Source organism: Pocillopora damicornis, chromosome 9 (assembly GCF_964200805.1).
Source record: "Pocillopora damicornis chromosome 9, jaPocDami1.2, whole genome shotgun sequence".
NCBI lineage: Eukaryota > Metazoa > Cnidaria > Anthozoa > Scleractinia > Pocilloporidae > Pocillopora > Pocillopora damicornis.
Genome location: NC_142678.1, coordinates 2,672,324 through 2,694,098, shown reverse-complemented (window position 1 = coordinate 2,694,098; position 21,775 = coordinate 2,672,324). Strand labels below are relative to the sequence as shown.

Below are 21,775 nucleotides of genomic sequence, written 5' to 3'. Positions count from 1 at the left end.
TTTACTTTCATTGTAGGTGCATCACATTTCGCTTGCAAATCTTGCGATAGGCTCTTCATATACATAGCATACTCCAGAACTCTATGATACGTGTCTTCTGTCGTGATCTTCACATTGTTGTCGTTATCAGTCCCATATTCCTCTTCCTCGCTACTGCTATCCCCTGTTGAATCATTTTCTCTAGCATTGACTTCCGCGCCATCTTCCAAGTCATCGTCGCTAAAACTGTTTGGATTTTGAAACACTCCGGTACCAAATACTTCTTCTTGATCCATCGACAAGTCATGGTACTCGGTGACTGGGACAGGAACTGCCGAATGACACGATCCTACCTTTTCTGATATTCGCCTTTCGTTCCACCTGTATAGGCACGTACCTATGCTTGCCACTGCTGTTTTAACACCAATTCTCCTTTTTTCTACGCCTTCCGGAGGCTTTTATGCATCGATTCCTGTCTACTTGTTCCTGCTTTTGGAGGGATCCCTTCCAAGCAACCTTTCTCAATATGTGCTCTTATTTTATATTTCAGAGCTGTCTATTCTGCCATATATGAGTTCTCTCATTCTGAAAATGGCCTTGTAACGTACTCCCTAGACCAGGATGGCAACAGAAAGTACGAGGAATTTATAGATGGCATCTCTGCATCCCTTAATAGTCAGTGGGCGAGAAACATCTGCCCAGAAGATGTTTCAAAAGATGACAGGCACGTGCTGAGGCTGGCAGCTGTTCTCCATGTGTTATACGACCAGCTGACAAAATTTCTCCAAGAAGAAGAGAAATCACCACCACCACAAGTCATCAGCTCATTAACTATTCAGAGGAGTATAACACTGTGCCAGTATTTTACAGCCCAGAGGAGAATCCTTGACCAGGTGAGCGGTTGTTCAATAATAAAGCAACTGGTAAAACAAGTGTGACTATTTCTTGGAGAAACAAATTAACAGAGGGCATAGCCATGGAACCATAAACATGAAATTTGAAAAATACAAGCCTAGGAAACCAGGCCGTGTATTGCTTTTCTGTTTTTATTTCCTTTTTATTTCAGTTCATTTTTATTGATGAATACCTTGGTTTATGTATAAATCACAAAATCAAGATTAAATGCTTGAATCATGAATTTTAATATCCTTTTTTCATATTTGCCTATTGGATATGCAAAAATAAACCCTGCGAAATACTATCTTACCAAAGTATAAAAATTAAGTATCAATAAGGTACACAAAAATCAAAGCGCCCAAACCGGCATGTCTACAGTTTGTCGCCACAACATTGATAAGTGTTGAGCCAAATTCTTTAGCTGCAAATTTAAGTCTGATTAACTGCTTGATAACAGATCATTATTTTTTACTGAACCTCGACATCTGATGACTGATGCTAGAAATGGTTCGACAAACATTGTCCATCAGAATTTCTACAAATTAAAAAAAATAATCAATAAATATTCATCCTGAAAGATTACTTACAGCTGTTCATATACTTAGAAAAGGAACAACAACTAATAAAGAACTTGATGTTTTCATAACACAATAGCATCAATCCTTCAAAATTCCTTGATGAACAGCTTATCAGGAATCATCATTTTCAGATGCAGTACTTGTTACTGGATTACTAAAAAGGTGTTTCATGTTTTGCAGCTTGTGAAGTGCAATACAGAGAATGCCTCAAGTGACCACTATGAACGGCAGAGGCGCATCCTGCTCTGTAAAGGGCCTTTTGTGTCTACACGTCTGGCCCAGCGCAATTTTAGTGGGAACGCGAGGCCATCTGCTGAGGTTCTAAGTGGCACAATGGAAAATCTGGCAACAGATGGATTTGGCACTGTCGTATCCGTCGACAGAAGCACCGTCTTCTACAAGAAGCTCCCGGCAGATATAAATGATGAAGACTTGGCCACATATGAGGTGACTAGGGAAAAATACCTCCAAGCCTTTAATGAGCGGGCAGACAAATCCATAATTACAAAGGACCTATTTAACAAATTTCTCAACCAGTCACCACATAAAAACCGCTTAAAGAATGAGCACGATATCACACCAGAGGACAACTAGACAACTAGAAGTAATGTAAGGGTACATTCCTCTAGCTCATTGCTAAGTAATGCAGTTTATCACCGTGCAATTTTTCACTTCGGGTTTTTGTGACCAACAATTTTTCATACATTTATACTCAGGGAAGTTTGACGTTTCATTTGCTGATTTTTTTATGGAATAAGTGACACTTACCTCAATTTCTGTTACTGACTTCATTCAATTTTCAACGTTTGGAACATTGTTTTACATATTATACAGGGCCAGCAACACAGTCCAAACATGAATAAACTACAGGCCTCAACAATATAAACTGGTTTACACATTTTTACTCGATTTTACCAGTAGCATTTTTTGTGATAATTATAATTCGATCCTGATTTGACAATGGTATTACTAGTTTTTCATCAATTGAAATAATTTCCTACTCATTGACAGTTGCTGCTGGTGTCTGAGGGGTAAAAAATATTGACCGGTATAAATCATTCAGTCTGCATATAAGCCCATTCTACTTGTAAAAAATGTTGAAAATGTGTACAAGACTTGAAATGTAAAAAAAAAAACCAAACAAAAAAAAAAACAAGCCGACTGGCTGATGTAGTGAAAAGCTAATAATTATTATAGTGCCTGTTGACAAAAATATGATAAAATTAATACAGCTGGTGGCTTTGAAGATTTTGGAAGCATTTTTAGTGTGAAATATTTTCCCTGTGGTTTATTCATGTGTAGGCAGGCCATTGTTACTGCAATAAAAAAACCTCCAGTTACCTTGACCATTATAATAAAAATGGCTCTTCTTTTTTTGGAATTATTTTTTAATTGGAGTTCATGTGACAGATGAGCAGTCTATTGCCATCAATGACTGAGTGACCCTCTGAGACAAATGAATATTTAGCAAATCGTTTAGAATATGAGGAAATAGTGAGGTGAGATACAGAAAATGTGAATAATATGTATGTTTTTGGTCTCAAAGTATTTTGGGTTTGCATTACCCTAGAAGTTCCAGGGAATGTTTGCAAGTTAAAAAAATGGTTCTTCCAAGAAATTTATCCTTCCAGAGAAAGTACTAGAAGGCTTCCTGTTTTTTTAACTCTAATAAATTATTATTGAATTGAATTGAAAAAACAGTGCTAAGTGATCTGAGTACGATAAATTTTGTTTCAGTTACATGAAAGAGGATTTGAGTTAATGTGATTTTATTTACTGTTCTTGTTTCTTAATAACCATATAATAATTGAGTGATAAGTGCTTTCAGTTAGTTTTGTTGGTTAAGAGGAGAACTAACCCTTCCTTGCCCCCTTTGAGATGTACTACCCTAAAATATCTCATAGTTAGTTAGACGAGGAAAACTTCATTTCAAACATATTTTTTCACCTTAAAAAAAGTAAGCAGTAGTTGTAAGCGATAGCGAGTGGGATAACCTTTTATACTCATTTTTTATTGAAAACAAACAAACAAAAGGAAGCTATCCAAAGCAAGTATTAAACTAGCAGATCTGTTTTATCCAATCCTGTAGTGAATTGTGTACAAATCTAGGTCGTCCAGTTGAAATTTCCTTTGTTTTCCTTTTTCCCACTGTTACGACTGCTGTTAAAAATAAATAAATAATAACAACAAGTCTGGATGGATCGTTTACATATTTCCGCTTTTCCACTCTACCCACTGTTCCTCTGTGTCCATTGTCACTCTGCACCCACTGTTCCTCTATGCTGCCGTTCCTAGTTTTCCACTGTACTTCTGTGCCTACTGTTCAAGTTTTTCATTGGAGTCATTGGCAACCATGGACAACAGCATGACGCATAGCAATTTAATACAGTAAACTCATTCAATTAAGATAAGTTACTGACTTTTTTAATAAAAACGGAGAAAAACAGTGATACACAACTAACACGCATAACAAAATGATTACAACGGGCTCTACTGATGTGTCTTTAGCTTCAGTAGTGCACTTTTCGGTGCCCAAATGTACCATTTCTAAACTAAATAACCGAACAAACACGCTGGTGAAACAACAAGTAGAGATTAAAAAAGCCGTTGATAGTGGCGGCGAGGGATGTCGGCCTTGACCAGCAAGGACTACACCGTACAGTTTTACTTCCTGCTACTTAATGATCACTAGACAATGTCAAGAATATACTGGGCAATGAAATTTGTAATTCTACTTTCTTCTGCTGTATTGATGGTAAAATAGTATTCTTATAGATAGAAATTAAACCAGTCATCTTCGAATGTTGGCGCTCCTCTTACAAAAAGTGCTCACTGTTTCTCTGTGCGAACCTTTCCTGTGTGCCTACTGTTCCTCTATGAACACTATTCCTCGGAGCCCACGGTTTCTCTGAACCTAATTTTCCTCCGTGCCTACTGCATCATTTTCTTAATTTTTTTTTTAAATTGAATACCGCAGATACTAATTTTGCTTATGAAGGGATACCAATCCTGCAGTGAAAAAAAAAAAACGTAGAAATCTAGGTCGTTTAATATAGCTCTAAGGCTCGTTTGTTAGGCTTCTTTCCACCGTCCCGACTACTTTTAAAAAATAATAATAAATAAATAAATAAATAACAACAACAAGCCTGGATGGATTAATTACATATTGTTGCCGTTCTGCTGTACCCACTGTTCTTCTATTCCTACTCTTGTGCCTACTGTTCCTCTGTGCCTCTGTGCCCACTGTTCCTCTGTGCCCACTGTTCCTCTGTGCCTACTGTTCCTCTCTGCCCACTGTTCCTCTCTGCCCACTGTTCCTCTGTGCCCACTGTTCCTCTGTGCCCACTGTTCCTCTGTGCCCACTGTTCCTCTGTGCCTACTGTTCCTCTGTGCCCACTGTTCCTCTGTGCCTACTGTTCCTCTGTGCCCACTGTTCCTCTGTGCCCACTGTTCCTCTGTGCCCACTGTTCCTCTGTGCCTACTGTTCCTCTGTGCCTCTGTTCCTCTGTGCCCACTGTTCCTCTGTGCCCTCTGTTCCTCTGTGCCCACTGTTCCTCTGTGCCCACTGTTCCTCTGTGCCCACTGTTCCTCTGTGCCCATTGTTCCTCTGTGCCCACTGTTCCTCTGTTCCTCTGTGCCCACTGTTCCTCTGTTCCTCTGTTCCTCTGTTCCTCTGTGCCTACTGTTCCTCAGTGCCCACTGTTCCTCTGTGCCCACTGTTCCTCTGTGCCCACTGTTCCTCTGTGCCCATTGTTCCTCTGTGCCCACTGTTCCTCTGTTCCTCTGTGCCTACTGTTCCTCTGTTCCTCTGTTCCTCTGTGCCTACTGTTCCTCAGTGCCCACTGTTCCTCTGTGCCCACTGTTCCTCTGTGCCTCTGTGCCTACTGTTCCTCTGTGCCCACTGTTCCTCTGTGCCCACTGTTCCTCTGTTCCCACTGTTCCTCTGTGCCCACTGTTCCTCAGTGCCCACTGTTCCTCTGTGCCCACTGTTCCTCTGTGCCTCTGTGCCTACTGTTCCTCTGTGCCCACTGTTCCTCTGTGCCCACTGTTCCTCTGTTCCCACTGTTCCTCTGTGCCCACTGTTCCACTGTTCCTCTGTGCCCACTGTTCCGCTGTTCCTCTGTGCCTACTGTTCCTCTGTGCCTCTGTGCCTCTGTTCCTCTGTGCCCACTATTCCTCTATGCCCACCGTTCCTCTGTTCCCACTGTTCCTTTGTGCCCAATGTTACTCTGTTCCTCTGTGCCCAATGTTCCTCTGTTCCTCTGTGCCTACTGTTCCTCTGTTCCTCTGTTCCTCTGTGCCCACTGTTCCTCTGTGCCCACTGTTCCTCTGTGCCCACTGTTCCTCTGTGCCCACTGTTCCTCTGTTCCCACAGTTCTTCTGTGCCCACTGTTCCTCTGTGCCCACTGTTCCTCTGTGCCCACTGTTCCTCTGTGCCCACTGTTCCTCTGTGCCCACTGTTCCTCTGTGCCCACTGTTCCTCTGTGCCCACTGTTCCTCTGTGCCTCTGTGCCTACTGTTCCTCTGTGCCCACTGTTCCTCTGTGCCCACTGTTCCTCTGTTCCCACTGTTCCTCTGTGCTCACTGTTCCGCTGTTCCTCTGTGCCTACAGTTCCTCTGTGCCTCTGTTCCTCTGTGCCCACTATTCCTCTGTGCCCACCGTTCTTCTGTTCCCACTGTTCCTTTGTGCCCAATGTTCCTCTGTTCCTCTGTGCCCAATGTTCCTCTGTTCCTCTGTGCCTACTGTTCCTCTGTTCCTCTGTTCCTCTGTGCCCACTGTTCCTCTTTGCCCACTGTTCCTCTGTTCCCACAGTTCTTCTGTGCCCACTGTTCCTCTGTGCCTCTGTTCCTCTGTGCCCACTGTTCCTCTGTGCCCACTGTTCCTCTGTGCCCACTGTTCCTCTGTGCCCACTGTTCCTCTGTGCCCACTGTTCCTCTGTGCCCACTGTTCCTCTGTGCCTCTGTGCCTCTGTGCCCACTGTTCCTCTGTGCCCACTGTTCCTCTGTGCCCACTGTTCCTCTGTGCCCACTGTTCCTCTGTGCCCACTGTTCCTCTGTGCCTACTGTTCCTCTGTGCCCCTGTGCTAACTGTTACTCTAATGACGTCAGTCAGGTCGTCGTACACGAGCCATGAGCCATGATTACAGACCGAATCGAACTCCACTCGGTCCTATTACCATTATTTCTTGATAAGCCTGTTCTCAGAGGGTCTTCTTGCGATATTCCTCGGACATGCCTGCAACGTAGCCGCGGGCACGGCCTGGGACAGCGTTACAGCAAATCTTTGAACAATCATCGCCGACTAACAATTTGTCCCAGGCACTGACCGCCAGCATGAGCTTGGCTGTGAAGTCCTTCCTCGAGTGATTTATTATGGAGCATAGCAAAGACACTTTAAGACGCAGCGAGAATATAAATCGAAAATTTATTGATGAATATTAAACATAGAGCATGAGACTACAAGATACTACACCTCTTTGTTCACGTGGTCAAGATTTCGAGGGTAACGGAGTGCAGGTACCCTCTGACGTCATAGACTTTTGATCCGAAACAACTACACTTTCAGATATAAGGCGACATCAAACTAACCAATAAGATCCATCGTGCGCTGTTGGGGAAAAGACTCTCCCTTTAACGTCCCAAGCTCATATCTCGAGAAAAAGTAAAAGATTAATTCATGAAAGCGTCATGCGTTGTGTGACTCGGTTTTAAGTTACGAGAGGAACCGTTGAGAATTTGAACACGTTATGGGGAACGAAATTTTGTCAATTTACAACAATAAATATTTCGAAATATGAACATTCTACGCGTAAAATCAATAGAAATTATTCACATCTTGCGAAACCGTTGTGGTCTTCGGCGCTCCCTGCCGTTTTTAAGTTTTACAACAGATTTTACTTCGTCTTCTAACAGGCCTATAGTAATAACGGTGATGGCAAAACATGCTTAAAACGGAAGAAATCGCCAGAAACCACAGCGGAAACACAAGATGTGAGTAAGTTCTATCGATTTTACGTATAAAACTTTCGTATTTCGAAATATTTATCGGTGTGAATCGACCGTATTTTGTTCCCCATACTATTCCTTCTAACGAGTTCAATACCGAGTCACACAACGCGTGACGCTTTCATGAATTAATCGTTTGCTTTTTCTCATGACAAAAGCTTGGGAAAGTTGTGTCTATCTAACTATGGTAATCACCTGTTTACAATTCATTGAGCGTCGTAGTGGTTTCTTTCCTCATTCACTTTCGTTTTCGCGTTGGGTAAAATTTTCTCGAAAAATGTGAAACTCTTGCCATATCAAACTTACGTTTAACATCTGCCTCTGTAGATTTTCGTGACATGTCACGCAGTCTGAGGTCAGTCAAAAACACGCTACTTTTCGAACATTTTCCTCTTTTTCGTGTATTTCATTCTTCTTTGAAAGAAGAAAAGAAAATTAAATCGGGCTCCGGCGGAAAAGAAGTTTGTCCTATTTAAAGAACATTCTAATCTCTAGGAAGCTGATCTTTCTCAGAATTAATGCAAGAGAAAGCGTTTGTATGTTGGAAGGAAATTCGGGGAAAATCATAAACTATACTTAAGTCTAGTGCACGATATGTTCCGGACCCGTTATTTTAAGTTTACAAAAAAGCAAAGAAGTTAATCTATCTCTCGTTCCTCGATATCTTCTTCTTCCATCGATATCGGTAACTTCTGAAACTCCCTCTAACTGGAAATGTTCGTCAGCTCCACCAGTTCCGGGATAACATAGTCAAAAAGTTTGCCGTAAAGAAATGACTAACTTCCTCTGTAAACAGAATCCAAAGTTAGTGGCATGCCGTCGACCTGCTGGCATTCATTTTCTTGAAAGATGTGTCTAGCAACCAAAAGAGAGTCGTACAGCAAGAATGCGAGCATTCGAAGGCCATACGTAAATAAACTTACGCGATACAATACGCCCAACAAACCAGCTTTTCCGGGAAAGCGAAGATGGAGCCACGCTGCGAAGCGTAAGCGTTAGCGAAGCAGACAAATCTAAGACGATAACTACGGGATATTTTCTGCTAATACCTAGAATGACATCTGTGAGAACGTTCGTAGCAATGCGTGCAATCCACAAGAAACACCACATCAATACCTTTCCCTGTTTTGGAGAGCGGAGGAGGAAATGTCTGAAGAAACCTCTCTCCCATCAATAGAGGATATACATCTGGACCGCTGAAAAAGCAAACTCCACAAAAGTGATATCACGATGCAATGAACGGCATAACAGAATAACAGAAGTATAAAGAACAAGTTTAAATATGTGACTACTAAAGCAAAAATAATGTGGTCAATTCTCATCTTTGCAGAGCTTGACCTGGAGGAAAGTGGACTGATAGACACCTATGAATGTGAATTGAATATGAATTCAGCATCTCCTGCCACGCCAGGAATAATTAATGACGTATTGTTGTCAGTCTTATATAAGGAATAATTTCATTGTTGAGTTTTTTTTAAGTTGCCCCTCTATTACTGGATAGACGAATTTTGAGTGTAAATGTCTCTAAATAGCAAAGATTAAGACAAAATGAAATCGCTAATAGTCTTTCACCAAAATCTGGCTCTGACGAAATGCTAACGCCCAAAACGTCAGCCTTTAAATTCTTTACCGTGACAAATTTACGTTTTCGACTCATTTGTTAACACTAAATTACCCATTTTAACAAAATATATCGATATCTTTAAAACTGAAGAGCCGAAGGCACGTTCTCAAAAATCTCAACCGGAAGTGAAGCTCACCGGTTATTTTTTAGTTATTAGCTATCTGAATCACCTCTACAATTACAAATGATTACTGGTTCATAATCCTGAGCTGACTCAGATATATGATATTCATAACTGCCTAAATTTTCCCCAAATTGAAGCCCCTCTGGATTAAGTAATTTATCAAGAAGCCCCGCTTGGGCTACGAGGAACAAATTGAATTAATTTCCGATTGAAAAAATATACTGTTTGAAAATTTACAAGCCGATACTACCAATTAGGAAATAAATCAAAATGGCATTTGTTGTTTGGTTCACACAGGATGCAAGTTAACACTTTATGAGTTCCCAGCTAGAAACTAAAATTATCCGTTCTGTAAACAAGGCATTTCCGTAAATTTATATTACAAAGACTAGAGCAGATACAGCGAGAACTTGTGCTAATATTAGAGTGCTTTCCGATAAAACAAAAACCAGCAACGAATCAGAAGAAAGAAAAATACCTTGAAAAGCCAGTGAGATTTTAAAAGTAAACATAACCTCACTGCCGAAAGCGCAAGAAAACGCGGGCGACCAAGTCGTAATTGATTTGTCAGTTTTACATCTGATTGGTTGAGAGACTAGCGCTAGCTTTCCATACTAAACACAAAGCGAAGTAAAGCAAAATAAAGCAATCTCAGATTACTAATTACAATTTAAAAATTGTTCTAACAAGTGACTATATGTTACATCTCGTGCGCAAAGTGAGAAAAACTAGCACTCGTAGATTCAAAGATCAAAATCATAGACTACGAATTGTACTCGTCGTAGCCAAATTGCATTCCAAATTGCATCTCAAGACATATTGTTATCTTTACAAATGTTATCGTGCTGATTTCAGGCCAGAAGTGATTCCTCTGATAATGCCAAGGAATCGAGTTCCCTATCATTTTCTGGGTCACCTCTGATTTCTCCTCGTCCTTCAGCTTCTCGCTCTTCATTTGGTTCTTCCAGTTGAACTTCCCGAACAACTTCCTCTTCTTCCGGGATAGAAAACTCAAAAAATTTTCCGAAAAAGAAATACGATAGACTACCTCTGTAACCAGCATCCAAAAACAGCAAAATTTGGTCATATGACTTATATTCACTTTCCCGTACGATGTGCCTGGCAACCAAAAAAGAATCATACAAGAATAGTGAGAGCAGTCGAAAGCCGTACGTAAGTAAGACAATCCGGTAAAGCCATATGAAACGGCATTTGGCATCCGTGAAGTAAAGATTGATCCATCTTGTGACTTTGGTGAGGAAGACAAACTGAATCGCACAGGCAAAAATGGTTGTTGAAAAGAATTCGAAGCTCAATGAAATGCCGAGCACGACCAGCATATAGTTACCATTCTTAACAGACGGGATAATATCGATGAGAACGTTCGTGACAATACGCAAAATCCACAAGATGGCCCACGACCAAGCACTTCGCTGTTTTGGCAGAGCCTTGAGGAAATTTTTGAAGTGAAACCATTTCCAGCGATAGAGAAGAAAGATCAAGAGCGACGAAAAAGTTGTCTCGATAAAAGTGCTGGTGGTGTCGAGAGCATCGATCGTTTTCTGAGAAAAACTGACTTGGCCTTTACACTTTTCGATGCGGCTTCCTGATTTCACTATGCAAATAATGCTTGTGACGAAGAAGAAAAATGTAAAGAACATTCTCAATGCCGTAAAAGCACAAATACATGCAATTGTTAACGTCTGCTTCTTTGAAATTACTTCACGCCTCTGAATTGCTCGCCCCATGTCTCAACTGTCTCCGTTTCAATTCTCACGGAACTTGTAGAAGAACCAAATGATTAGTAAGCACCTTAGTATTTGTTTTTCTGTCTTAATCAGTCCACAAAGGAATTATGGGACTGAATTATGATTCATTTTATGATGTATTACAACTTCCTCTTTATAGCATCGTAACATCATACATTCTCGTGCCGAAAAAGACCTCGTACTTTCCCGCGGGTAAAGAAACATTTGTGCTGAAGCGTTAAGGGCCTGTTCGCAGGCATCAGTCGGAAAACCTACAATATTTGTTATAAAATAAAAAGCTTTGGATTCGAATTTGTCGTCTACAAAGACAAGAAGGAGGGGGACGGGGAAGGAGGGGAACGGGGAAGGGGGGGGGGTGAAGTTCTGGACGAGTGGAAAGAGCGGGCAGCTTATCGATCACAAGCGCGTTCACCTTCAGTATTTATTGTACCAGAATTCTAATATTAAATGTTAAGAGAATCAGGGAAAAATCTAAGGCAACAGTTTCATTACTCTGAAGTCTATTCGTTTTTGCACGTTGAGTGGAATCATACACGCTTTAGATTAGTTCATGTTTATGATAAATTGGAGGACAGACGCATAGATGACGTCATTATTAATCTATTTGTTAAGTATATCTGTAACAGATTGTCTGGTTTTGGTAAATTTGATATTCCTTGCATCAATACATGCTATTTGACCACTGATTACGCAGACTCCTTTAAATGGAATACACGATATGCAGTGCGCAGTGAAAAGAAAGTTTACGAAATGGTCGGCCATACTTCAGCTTCTAGTGTCACGCAGGGTTAATGGTTGTCCTGTGGTTCGCGACGGGCATCCCATGATTCTGTTCGTTCGCCCTGTTCCAATAGTCCAAGCATGAAGATGCAATGATCTATAGGTTGTTTACACGAAGTTTGCACACACTAAGAATGGCAGCTCCGAAAAAAGTCTCTATAATAGGCTCCGGAAACTGGTAAGTTTATCATCTGAGGTATCTAGCTACCTAAATGAAATCAACTTATTGGAAGAATCGCGCGCAATCGAATACAGAGCCTTCAAAATCTGGCGAACACCGAACGATTGTTTTTATATAATTTCTTCTTTCAGGGGTTCTGTGATATCTCGTATTGTGGGCGCCAATGTGAAAGATCATCCGGATTTATTCCAACAAACGGTGCAGATGTACGTTTATGAAGAGCTAATTGAAGGAAAGAAGCTCACAGAAATTATCAACACGGAACACGAGAATGTGAAGTACCTCAAAGGTTTTAAACTGCCGGACAACATTGTAAGTTCATTGGGGAAGCGGGTTGAATGTAAACTGCGATTATGTCAGCAGAAAATTGTTCATCCCTCAATAATAAACTCAGTCTTCAACATCCCTTAAAGACGTGAAATCCTTTTTTTTTTATTACCTAGTCGGAGGGTGTTTACCTTTTAAATCTCGCTAAACACTCAAGAAACGAAACATTCTTGAGGTTTAATCACAATGGATCTAAATTAAGTTTGTCATTTTAAGTGGACATGTCATCAGATGGCATCGTGGCACTTCAGATCTGTAGAGCGAAACCATAGTCACCAAATTTGCATACATATTTTTCACGTATTGAGGAAGGATGAATGTCGATCGATGTTGTTTTGCGATGTGTGTATTGATTGTCTATTTGTAATTGATTACATAATAGATTGACAAAAATGCAAGTTTTCACATTATTTTTAACCAAACAAAAGAACAACAACAAAGCATGAGATTGAGTCGATATGCTTGAATTGCCATTCGTTTCATTCAGTAGTTAAATAAGCAGGAAAACAAAGTGATTTCTCATGAATATGCCTCTTTCCTGCTAATTTCCTCATAAATTTGGAATAACCTTTGGAAGGTGACAAAGGTTATTCCAAAAAATTTGAAGAATTTAGGGAAATTTTTAAAGTTTATAACTTTCTTTTTAAGCAAACCAGCTTGTTCAGTCAGGAGATATTGGTAAAAAATAAGTTTACTTTGAAAGCAAAACTGACCCACATCAGTACCAGTAAATGACCAATTTTGCTTTAAAGGAGTGGCTTTACCAAGTAGCTAGTTATTTGATGAAGGAAATACTAAGCTATACAAAATGAATAATTCAACCCCTGGTTGTTTCAAGTTGGCTTTGACTGAATTCTTTAATATGAGGTGTTTGTGAACATGGTGACTTCCAAACAAAAGAAATCTTAATTGTAGCAATATAGACCTATTTACAGTATTGTCAGTAGTTTTAATAAGTTTGTAGTGATGGTCAAACAACTGAAATTTGCAAGGAATTTCCTAAGCTAAAAGGGACTTGTCATTTATTTTTGTTATGTCTTCTCTTGTAGGTAGCAAACCCAGATGTAGTAGATGCGGCCAAGGATGCAGATATTCTTGTGTTTGTTGTACCTCACCAGGTTAACAATTTTTTGTGTTTTTTTTGATAATTTGAATTGCAATTTAAAGTTTGCAGTGGACCAAGCTTGAAGCATGTAGAAATAGCAAGGATTTCTCTGCAATTTAGGTCACTGCACCTTTTTTTTTTTCTTTTTTTCACTGACTAAATCAGTTTTAATTAGGAAGACTGATATAACCATTTTCTAACCCTCTAAGTCTCCTCTCTAGCTGCAAGACATTTCCTTATATACAAGTTATGAGAATTTCATGTTAGATCTAGGTAGCAATTTCTACCTGATAAGTTTATGTATTCTCATCACCTGTTTTTTGGATGATGTATGGGTATTGTAAGGAGAAGTTGCATGTTTATGACTACTGCAAGTTAAAGGGTTAATACTGCTTGAAACATCATAAGCATGTTTTAAGGACTTTTCAGCCACATCCAGAATGCATTCACCCTTTCACTTCCCAAGTTAGTGAGTTAGTTATGCTCTTAGCTTCTTTTGGAGCATTAGTCATCAATGATTTCCCTTTTCTATCTTGTTCCATCCTGGGCCAGCCTTAAGAGTGTGGTTTAGGTGTGGCCCCAGTTCTTCAGGCTGAACATCTCCCCACCAGGTGTCGTTTGGGGTGTCTTCTTTTCCATGAGCCTTGAGGATTCCATTTGAAGGCTTGCCTACAGTTACTGTCAGTAGTAATACTGTGATGATGTTTCCTCAAGGCATGGCCCATCCATTTCCACTTCTTCCGATTGATTTGTATTTGAATGGGTACCTAACCTGAACTGATCTTCACATCCTAAGACTTGAATATAAATTCATCCTATCAGATCAAAGAATTTAATGTTATCCTCCAGTTGATGTATTTATTCTTATCTTACTGCTTGAAAATGTGTCATTGTTGTAAAGATAATTTTTTTTTAATTGTACACCTTGTGAGTGAAAGGGTTAAATGATTTTAGTTGCTTTTCATTCAAGGTTATAGAGATTCTCAAACTGAAATATTTCTTTGAAATGTTTACCCTTAATCTTTTAAACCCTAAAAGTGACTAGCATCTAATTTCTCCCTACAAATCACTCCTGAATCACGCATTAAGGTCATGAGAATAAAGGAAATGGTCACCAGGGAAGAAACCTTTTGATTGGCAAATAAATTCTCCTTGTCAGCACCTAAGGAAATGTGTAAGGAACAGTGTGGAGAATTTACATACTAATGTTAGGGTTTAAAGGGTAATTATTCAAAGAGACCTGTTTTAACAGTCTAGATTACTTTCCTCCTCATCAGTTCTTTTTTGAGATTTTTGGATACGAAAAAAATCTTCATTTCATTGACATATTATGTTATAAATAATTGTTTTTTTTGTTTTATTTTATCAGTTTGTAAAGGCAGTTTGCACCAAGATGAAAGAAGTGGTGAAACCAGGTGTAATTGCAATTTCCCTTATAAAGGTAAATGACAGGTTAATCCACAAGACGGCATGTCAAACCTTCTTCTTTAAGTAAGGGGTTATAAAATGCTCTATGTGTATAGCAGTTATTCTTTGACAAGAGTGTATTCTGACAGAAGGTTGTAAAACCGAAGTCATCACTAAAGGCTATCGAAAGAAAAGAGGAGATCACAGGGAGCCCAGGAGAGCTCAGGAGAGCTCAAAGTTAAAACAGGCAGTTGTCCTAGAAGTGCAGAAGGTACAAAAGGACAACAAGGCTCCAAGCTCAATTTTAAAATGGTCGCCATTAAAAAAAATTGGGTCACCATGCCTATGTGTATCTGGGAGTTATAAACTATGAGAGAGATAGAGAAACACAAGAGATAACAGTGTTTGTTTTTTTGGATAATTCAACCAGGATCGAGATCAATAAATTTTTCAGGGTTTTCTTTTTTCCTTAAATCTGTTATATGCACAAGTCTGGAACTATTCAATTAAAATTTCCCAGGCATTCCACGAAGGTCATTTGAACTTCTGAGCAAATTCTCAAGGTAGAATTGATTCACGCATTTAAAACTGTTAATGGTAAATTATGCAGCTGGGAAATGGTTGTTTTGAAAATTCATTTGATGGCATTTCAATGATTGTTAAATTATATCAGCAGTTATGGCAAAATGGGGTGAAAGTGCCAAGCTAAATATGGCAGACTAAAACTGTAACAGCTCTTTTTGATAGCTTTGGAACCAATTCCAAACTTTTATTGAAAGCAAAACCAATGTAATACCCAATCACCTCTAAAACTCAAGTGCTAGTCGCTTGAAAATTATGGGTTCAATTCAAATGGCTTGCTGGTGAAATTTTGTCCTCTTTTGGCAGTTTGGCATCCCCTGTGAATTCATGAGAATTGATGCAATTGCTGACAAGACTCACATTATGACTTGGCAAGAATGCCGAAAGAACAGCATAGACAGAAACGAGGCTCTTAAACGACAGGCTAGCATCAGGGCAAGTGACCTTCAACCTCATCAGTAGTTCAAGGGATCTGTTTACATGGTGGGAATGGAGTTGATTCGAGCACATGGTTGACAATAATCATATGATGGGCAAAATTATAAAAAGAAAAAGATGTGTAACACTTTCAAACAGTTGAAATTTACATCTCTGAAGCCAATTTTTTGTACCAGACCAAAACAACAGTTGTGTTTTTTTAAACTTCTTTTGGGGATGTTGATCTTGGTGCTATGATCATCTTCCCACCAAGTTTACAGTTCTCAGTAAAAAAATACGTTTCAAAGTTCTTTGCTAAGAAATAAAATTTGTGTTTTTCCACATACATTTTTTGTATACTGATTTGAAAAAATTCAGTCAACAGTTTAAACCTACGAATACAGTGCACATTCAAAGGATTTGGAATGAATAAGGAACCACTTTGTTAACCAAGATTTCAATGTGTTGATCAATTAGCCAGAAACTTGATTATTGTGCAAGTTTGTTATATTGCAAGTTCTGTTACTAGAAGATCCCCTGTGGAGATGGTTGGGAAGTTTATAAAGGCACTTGCCCTGATGGTAATAAACTCTTGAAGAATCTTGAACTTGAGAACTTGGGTTGGAAGGATTGGTCTTCATAAGAATTGAGTCACCCTTATCTCTTTGTTGAGTCCTATTACAAATCCTTTGACTCTCTAGATCTGATTTGAAATTCTCCCTTCCACCTGTCATACATTTCTTTGTATGTAAGCTCAGAGAAATCAATGTTATATCAAGATGACACCCATTGTGTATTCATACTACTTATTTGTTGTTCATTGTTCTTGTAAAGGAAATTGACACAAACATCCAGAACAGTTTTGTCTCACTTTGATTTAACTTATCTTAAAGGGTCTTGATCATGCAAGCACTGGAATTAATCTTGTGTCAACCATGATTAAAGAAGCTCTGGAAATTCCTCATGTCAGTGTCTTGATGGGAGCAAACCTTGCCAAGGAAGTAGCCAGAGAGATGTTTGGAGAGGCTACTATAGGTAATAGAAAGGGAGATTAAGTATTGAAGGAAATAACTGCTGGTGCTGATTTAAAATTGCTGTAAACAGATAGCACAGAAAACAAACTTCAGTAACTTCTATGTCTAAAATCCAAATGCTATACCTGGTATAAACTCAAAAGAATGAGTCCCCAGTAGTTGGAAATTGTCGTCAATTTTTAAAACGAATTTATAATCTGGAGAGGAACACCACAATGATAAAGACTTAATCATAACTGCTACTGCCCTTACTGTAACTTGAAAAGAAGCCTTCAAAGCATCTAGCTTTGTTTGTAAATTTACCCTGTTTAATCCCTTAACTTGTAAATTCTCTCTTCTAGCTGCTAGAAATTTCCATGTAAATTAGTTTTGGGGATTTGGTTTTAGATCAAGATTACTTCTACCTGATAAGCTTGAGTATTCTTGTTACCTATTTTCTGCACAATATATGGTAACTGTAGGGAGAAGTTACATGCTAATCACTTCTGGAAGTTGTTGTCAAGTTTACTTGACACTATCTCTCTGGTTGTGCATCCATCTGTGCATCTAGAAATTGACATTGTGGAGATTTCTTGATATGAATTCATCCAAGATCATGTTTGTATTGTCCCTAGTATGAAATACAACACATGATCAGTAATAGTTATTTTTTATTTAATATACATTGTTTTTAATTCAAACAGGTTGTCGTATGGAAGAACATGGTCCCATCCTTAAGGATTTATTCCATACAGATTATTTCAAAATCAATGTTGTGTCAGATGCAGATACAGTTGAACTCTGTGGCTCACTTAAGGTTTGTTCAAATCAGGATACTTCTTTTAATAAACTAATTTTAAAACTGCAACAGAACTCCACTAGCTTGAACTATCAAGTTGACGTGTAACCTAGACCCTACAAAATAAAAAGAATGGTTTGCACTCAAAAAATGTGTACAAACCTTGTTAAAAAATAGTTTATTTTATCTAGAAATTTCAAGTTAGCTGATGGTGAATGGCCTAAATTTTACTTCAAATTGTGAAGTTTGGATTAAGTTTGTTCAAGTCAGGGAGAATCTGGAGTCGAGTATATGTTTTTATATAATTATCGAGTATTTATGTTTTTCATCTTTAGTAATTTCATTCAATTCATTTACAAAGTTATGTGTAGTTGATGAGGAATGGTGTAACAGAGATTGACAGAAATCTTCTTCTTTTTAGAATGCTGTAGCAGTTGGAGCAGGAGTTGTAGATGCCTTAGGGTAAGAAATGTTCTTTGGCTCATTTCTCTGAGAGAGAAATGAATATGTAACAGAGTTACTTAAACAAAGGTTAAGGAAGATAAAACATAGGGTCAGGGGCAGAATTTTTTTCCTTGGATGTTTCTACTCTCTGTTTACTGACAATGTAATCCTGTCATTTTTTCAGTTATGGTGACAACTCCAAGGCAGCAGTCATTCGCATTGGACTCAAAGAAATGATTCAGTTTGCTCGAAGATTCTATGATGATGTCAAACTGGAGACTTTCTTCGAATCATGTGGAGTGGCTGATTTAATAACTACTTGTTATGGTGGAAGAAACAGGATAGCCGGAGAAGAGTTTGTCAAGGGCAAGGTTTGTAACTACATGCACCATCTCCCAAAAGATTGCAATTTCAATTCTGTGTTCATCTTCTCTATCCATCAACATCCTTGTTCCTCATGTTTGTTTTCCTATATCTGGGGATGTCTCCATCCCTGTAAAGCATTATTTTAAGGTTTCATTCTCTTTTAACCCTTTAACTCCTGTGAGTGACCAAGACAGAATTTCTCACTACTATATCTGTACAATATCATGCAGACAAGTGATGAGAATAAAGAAAAATAATTATGGGATTACTAATTGATCTGATACCAAATTCTCCAAACTAACATATTTGAGAACCATTTGGTAGACAGTAAGGAGAATTACCAAACAGATCTTAGGAGTTAAATGGTTAAGAGCCAAAATGTGGCATTGCAGCTATTTAACACAAAAAAGCTGAATACTTAGTAACCCTTAAACTCTTAAGAATGACTGGCATTTAATTTTCTCCTCACAACATCACCTCTGAATCAAACATGGTCACAAAAATTTAAAAAAATGATCACCAAAAATTCTCCTTATCTGTAGAGAACAGTATAGAGAATATGCGTACTGATGTTTAGGTGTAAATGGTAAAGCTTCTTCTGAAATGTAAATACGCTAACTTCTTCAGCAAAATTCAAGAACGTTCAACACATGTAATTTAGATCAACCCAAGGGTTAAGTTTGAGTACATTTAGTCTCCGTGGGAAGTTTTTGAGTGTGATTTTGAGTTAAACCTCAAAATCTTCATGAGGAGAACATATTGCATGCATTATGCAGATATTTATTTTTGTACCTTGCAGTTTCCTTGGTTCACTAAGTGTAAGTTTGTCTCATTAACCCTTTACATCCTGACATCAGTATGCATATTCTCCATACATTATCTTAGCTGCTGACAAGGAGAATTTCTTTAACACTTATGAGCATCTTCAGTTGGTGATCATTTCCTTTATTCTCATGACCTTACTGTGTAATTCAGGGATGAAATTGTAAAGAGAAATTTGATGCAAATTACTCTAAGAGGTTTAATGGTTAAATTTTAGATCTGAGTTACTTGTCATGTTTTATTATTTGGATGGACCCAGATAGGAGTGTAAGTCGGGTGCGTGAAATTTTGACACTTGAATTAAGTCTAATCTACGAGTTAAATGATTTTGAAAATTAGTGCTTAGATACTAACCCATATTTTTTCTGTATTTGATAAGACATTTGAAGAAGTTGAACAATACATACTTGGAGGGCAGAAGCTTCAGGGGCCACACACAGTTTATGAAGTGTATCATCTTCTCAAGGATAATGATTTGCTTTCTGAGTAAGTGTCTGCTTGATATTGCTCACAAACCAGTACCAGTATATAGGTTATGAATTTGAGTTGAAGAACTTTTTTTTGCAATAATTGTAACCTGAATTACCAACACAAATCTCACCAAACAGGAAAGGAGTAAATAATTCCAAATATATTCTTTGTCATCTTTGCATGCTTTGGGCTATGTTTGTTTGTTTGTTTGTTTATCTTTTGTAGACTTTGTGATATCTTCTGATGATATCTTAACAGCCACCTTACCTCATCTGATTTTGGATTTTTTCTCTTTTTCAGGTATCCTCTGTTTACTGCCATCTACAATGTGTGTTTTGAGAAGCATCCTCCCTCAGAGATGATAGAAGTCCTCAAAAGACATTTGTAGAACTGAGTCCTGTGGTTGTAATCATGGTGTCAACATTGTCTTATATTTATTCAAATTTACTATGATTTATATTTTTTTGTATAATGAGTCCACATGGCAACAAGCCTTTGACGTAACTTTACATGAAATATAAAGTTTAAAGACTATGAGCAGTCCTTCCTTTTCTGCAAAGTCTGTGGCGCTAGTAAAAAAAAAATAGTAAAAAAACTGATGTAAGTGTGTTGCATGGAACTCTTTGGGCCTCACTTCCAGTGTTCCACACTGCTGTGTGCTAGCATCAATCTTTTTCTTTGCCAATTACTTTGGACGTCTGACAGAATTTGTTAAAAGGAGCAACTGCTGGTAGTCTAATGTTACTCAGAAATTTACAGTTTTGATGAAAATTTATAGCCCAATTCCAAGTTCAAAATCCTTCCATTTAAAAATTAGGCCAGGTGCCTGTGAAAATGATTTTATTCATGTGAGAATGCCTTTACACTCATCTTGAAACAGAGGCCTTAGACATCTAGGAAGTAGCCTCATATTCTTCTCAAAGGAACCTTCAGCAACTAAAATTAACACATGCTTTAGTTGATCCTCTGCCCTGGTGGCAACTCCATTGAACATTGAATTATTGAAGCAGTTAAACTGAAACAGAAATTTACAAGTACAAAACTTCAGCTAGAGAAAAAAGAGTGCACTCAACGAATAACACTTGCATTTGTTGCTGGGTTGCTTTAGCTGCACTGAATGAGACTTGAACTCTATTATTAATTACTACTCGTACCAGTAGAACTAACTGAGAAAACTACCGCAAACAATAAATTTTAGCTTTATTAATGTTGATAATAATTCTAATTATGGGATTTAGCAATGGACATTCCAGGTGGTGTCTCTTTTTGTCTACTGTTCTCAGGTTGATTTGGAATTTAGAACTAACTACTTATCCAAATAAGTTACTCTAGATTTTTGCAATAATGCATCCCACAGAAGCCATGAAAAATTAAAACATTTTCAAACAAAACAATGTTAAAAAGTGTTAATGAACTGGTGTTTGGATCTTACTGACAAATGACTTAATTGTTTAAGGCTTTTATATTTGTAGATTTTCTCTTAGGTAATGTTTATTGACATTTTCATCATCATTATCATCATTGCTCCTGTTTTCAAACTTTTTCTAGAAGATATCAATGTGGACATGGTTGTCACAAGGAGAAGGGAAGAGTCATTTAAAATCTTTTTTCTGTATTTTTTTGGTCCAGTAACAACACTCATCTCTTAGTTAAAGTTGTCCAGGTAGAATTTGCCAAAATACCCTAGAAGTCAAGAAAATTGGGCATTCGAAAATGTCGTGTAAAATTAGCATAATGCCGTGGAGTCATTAGATAGATGTAATTATTGTTGTAATTTGTTTTTGTTGTCAATATATGGGAATTAAATTATATTTTCTTTTCACCTTTTTGTTTGATTTGATTTAATGAAGGGACTGCCTCAGGCTTCCTTGTTTTCTTCATCAACTGAAAAAATCTTTATTTGGCTTATGGCCAGTTTTCAAGATTTTTATAAACACCTGTGGTATTATTTGACAGGACTTACTATTATAGTAACTATATTGCTGAAAATCATGAGGACCACGATATGTCCTTGTCAAATGTTACAAACTTGCAAAGCAGTGAAATCTCATCAAATTAGCATGAGATGATGAATTATTGGCTTT

General features: G+C 38.2%; 2 protein-coding genes across 3 annotated transcripts; both read left to right on the top strand.

The window, feature by feature from the left end:
* Positions 1–284: 284 nt before the first annotated feature.
* LOC149039626 (uncharacterized) lies at positions 285–3,423 on the top strand. The gene is made up of 3 exons (XM_089183157.1): positions 285–294; positions 595–872; positions 1,635–3,423. The coding sequence occupies exons 1-3, from the start codon at positions 285–287 to the stop codon at positions 2,046–2,048; spliced, it is 702 nt and encodes a 233-aa protein (XP_089039283.1). The 3' UTR covers positions 2,049–3,423.
* An 8,231-nt stretch (positions 3,424–11,654) lies between these two features.
* On the top strand, positions 11,655–21,513 carry LOC113675991 (glycerol-3-phosphate dehydrogenase [NAD(+)], cytoplasmic). Of its 2 annotated transcripts, XM_027192597.2 has the most exons (11): positions 11,655–11,935; positions 12,070–12,250; positions 13,315–13,383; positions 14,740–14,811; positions 15,666–15,794; positions 16,670–16,811; positions 17,494–17,606; positions 18,010–18,050; positions 18,217–18,403; positions 19,600–19,706; positions 19,992–21,513. In XM_027192597.2, the coding sequence occupies exons 1-11, from the start codon at positions 11,850–11,852 to the stop codon at positions 20,077–20,079; spliced, it is 1,215 nt and encodes a 404-aa protein (XP_027048398.2). In that variant the 5' UTR covers positions 11,655–11,849; the 3' UTR covers positions 20,080–21,513. The 2 variants fall into 2 exon arrangements, with proteins under 2 accessions (XP_027048398.2, XP_027048399.2); XM_027192598.2 differs by lacking the exon at positions 15,666–15,794 and having other exon boundaries at positions 11,760–11,935.
* The last annotated feature ends 262 nt before the right edge of the window (positions 21,514–21,775 follow it).

Coding starts and splice junctions, on each gene's coding strand:
- LOC149039626 (XM_089183157.1), top strand. Junction 873..1,634: donor AGAGGAGAATCCTTGACCAG/GTGAGCGGTTGT, acceptor CATGTTTTGCAG/CTTGTGAAGTGCAATACAGA.
- LOC113675991 (XM_027192597.2), top strand. CDS start 11,850: ATGATCTATAGGTTGTTTACACGAAGTTTGCACACACTAAGAATGGCA. Junction 13,384..14,739: donor TGTTTGTTGTACCTCACCAG/GTTAACAATTTT, acceptor TTATTTTATCAG/TTTGTAAAGGCAGTTTGCAC. Junction 14,812..15,665: donor TTGCAATTTCCCTTATAAAG/GTAAATGACAGG, acceptor CTCTTTTGGCAG/TTTGGCATCCCCTGTGAATT.